The following is a 2,293-nucleotide window of genomic DNA, read 5'->3' as shown; positions in this document are numbered from 1 at the left end:
TATTCCTAAAAAACCCCAAAGGGTTCTGTGTACCAAGCAATCCACACCCCCAGCATTCCCTCTCCACCATCCCCAGGAATCCCAGGATCCTCAAGGTTGGAAAAGACTTCCAAGCTCATCGAGTCCAACCGGTGACCCGTCCCCACCTCGTCCCCGAGTGCCACATCCAACCATTCCTTGGACACCTCCAGGGATGGGGCAGCCACAGTTTCTCTGGGCAACCCGTGCCAGGGCCTCCCCACCCTCCCAGGGAAGGATTTCTCCCCAATATCCCATCTAAACCTCCTCCCTGTCACTCTGAAGCCATTCCCCCTTGTCCTGGCACTCCAGGCCCTTGGGAAAGTCCCTCTCCCTCCTCCTTGAGCACCAAACCCATCCCAGGGAAGGATTCCCTGTCCCACCCAGGGAGCAGGAGGACTCACATGGTGGAAGAAGGTGGTCCTGATGTAATCCAGGTGCCCCAGCAGCGTGAAGAGGCAGCGGCGCAGTTTGTAATTCCAGACCTGGAATCACAGAGTCGTGGACTATCCTGAGCTGGAAGGATCCTCCAAGTCCAGCCCCACAGCACAGGAGCAGAACGATGACAGTCCCACCTCCTTCTGGGATTTTTTTTGTCTGCATTCCCACATTTCAGATCGATTTTTTCATCTTAAAAGTTGCTTTTAATTCGAGTTACGACAAAACTTTACTCTCGTGCCCCTGAAACAGGCGAATCACGACTCCCAAACTTATCCTTATCATCTTTTCCTACAACATTCTGAGCTGGAAGGGACCCACGAGGATCATCCAAGTCCAACCAGTTTCTCTGCCCCTTCCCTTCCTTGGGTGGCACCTTTTAGAGACCAAGGGCCCAAAAAGGAAATATTTTACCTTTATTTTGTAATCGTCACCTCCAGAAACAAACAGGGGCTGCTGTTTGTGGAAATCAATTCCTCGGACGGGTCCTGCAAACGGGAAAAGCAATGGGATGGTTGAAGCAATCCCTGCACCCCTCACAGGCCACAGTTTGTCCTCCTCCTCCCCCTCCTGCTGCTCCTGAGAAACCCAGAGCTTCAAAGCACAGCAAAAAGTTGTGTAACAGCCTGAAATTCCACCCCCAAACCCTTCCTTGCGTAGAATCCTGGAATATCCTGAGTTGGAAGGGACCCCCAAGGATCCAAGTCCAACCCCTGGCCCTGCACAGACACCCCAACAATCCCACCATGGCCCTGAGAGCTTTGTCCAAACACTCTGGCAGGTTTGGGGTTGTGACCACCCCTGGGGAGCCTGTTTAGTGCCAACCACCCTCTGAGGGAAGAACCTTTTCCCAATATCCAGCTGGGATATCCCCTGCCACAGCTCCAGATGTTCCTCCAGGTCCTGTCACTGCTCACACAGAGCAGAGATTGGAGCTGCCCCCCTTGAGGAAGCTGCAGACCCCCGAGACCCACCCCCAAAATTCGTTCCTTTCCACCGGGATGTTTCTGCAACCACCACAGAGCCCCCAGATCCGTATTTGGAGCTTCACCTTCCCACCAGGAACAAACCTCCCACCCCATTCCCTGTGTCTGCAGCGCCAGCAAACTGTCCACAGGGAAAACAGGGCTAATCCTCTGGGATCAGAGGCCTCAGGAACCTCCAGCTGAGGCCAGTTCCTCCTCCTGCAACCCCAACATCCCTCCCCAGGCAGCTGCCACCCTCCTGCCACCCCGCTGACCGTCGTGCTCGTCGAACTTGTCGATGAGGGTGCACATGCGATAGTCCCACAGCTGGATGACCCCATTGTGGAGGCTGGTGAGGATCCAGGGCCGCTTGGGGTGGAAGCTGAGCCCTGCGGAGACACACGGGGGGCTGAGGGACCAGGGGATGCCCAGGGGAGCTGCCTCCTGCCCCGCTCAGGGACCCCAGGGCTGGGTGGGATCTCGTGGCTCAGCCCCCCGTTGATCCCCCGGCACAGCCCCGCTGGCACTGAATCAGGGATGGATTAATTAGAGAACCAGGGAATGGTCTGGGTTGGGAGGGACCTTAAAGACCATCCTGCCATGGGCAGGGACACCTTCCACTAGTCCAGGCTGGTTCAACCTGGCCGTGAACGCTGCCAGGGATGGGGCAGCCACAAGGATGGATTTAGGTTGGAAAAGCCCTCCTGGGTCACCGAGTTCACCCCTGTGCCCCATCCCCACCTTGGCCCCAGCCCAGAGCACTCAGTGCCACGGCCAGTCCTTCCCTGGGCACCTCCAGGGCTGGGCACTCCCCCACCTCCCTGGGCAGCCCCTGCCAAGGCCTGAACACCCTTTCCAGGAGGAAATTCCTC

The 2,293-nt window shown here is 57.1% G+C and overlaps 1 protein-coding gene across 1 annotated transcript in view; it reads right to left on the bottom strand.

Moving 5' to 3' along the window:
- The window catches only part of COPA (coatomer protein complex subunit alpha), an 18,866-nt gene extending 16,710 nt beyond the window's left edge, over positions 1-2,156 (bottom strand). The window contains 4 exon segments of the mRNA XM_017838634.1: positions 368-503; positions 871-944; positions 1,697-1,810; positions 2,144-2,156. Coding sequence (XP_017694123.1) covers positions 368-503; positions 871-944; positions 1,697-1,810; positions 2,144-2,156 — 337 coding nt within the window.
- Between the last annotated feature and the right edge of the window lie 137 nt (positions 2,157-2,293).

The sequence above is a fragment of the Lepidothrix coronata genome, unplaced genomic scaffold (genome assembly GCF_001604755.1).
Source record: "Lepidothrix coronata isolate B3197 unplaced genomic scaffold, Lepidothrix_coronata-1.0 Scaffold350, whole genome shotgun sequence".
NCBI classification, from domain to species: domain Eukaryota; kingdom Metazoa; phylum Chordata; class Aves; order Passeriformes; family Pipridae; genus Lepidothrix; species Lepidothrix coronata.
The sequence above is the reverse complement of the archived record's forward strand: the minus strand, read 5'-3'. Positions and strand labels throughout refer to the sequence as shown.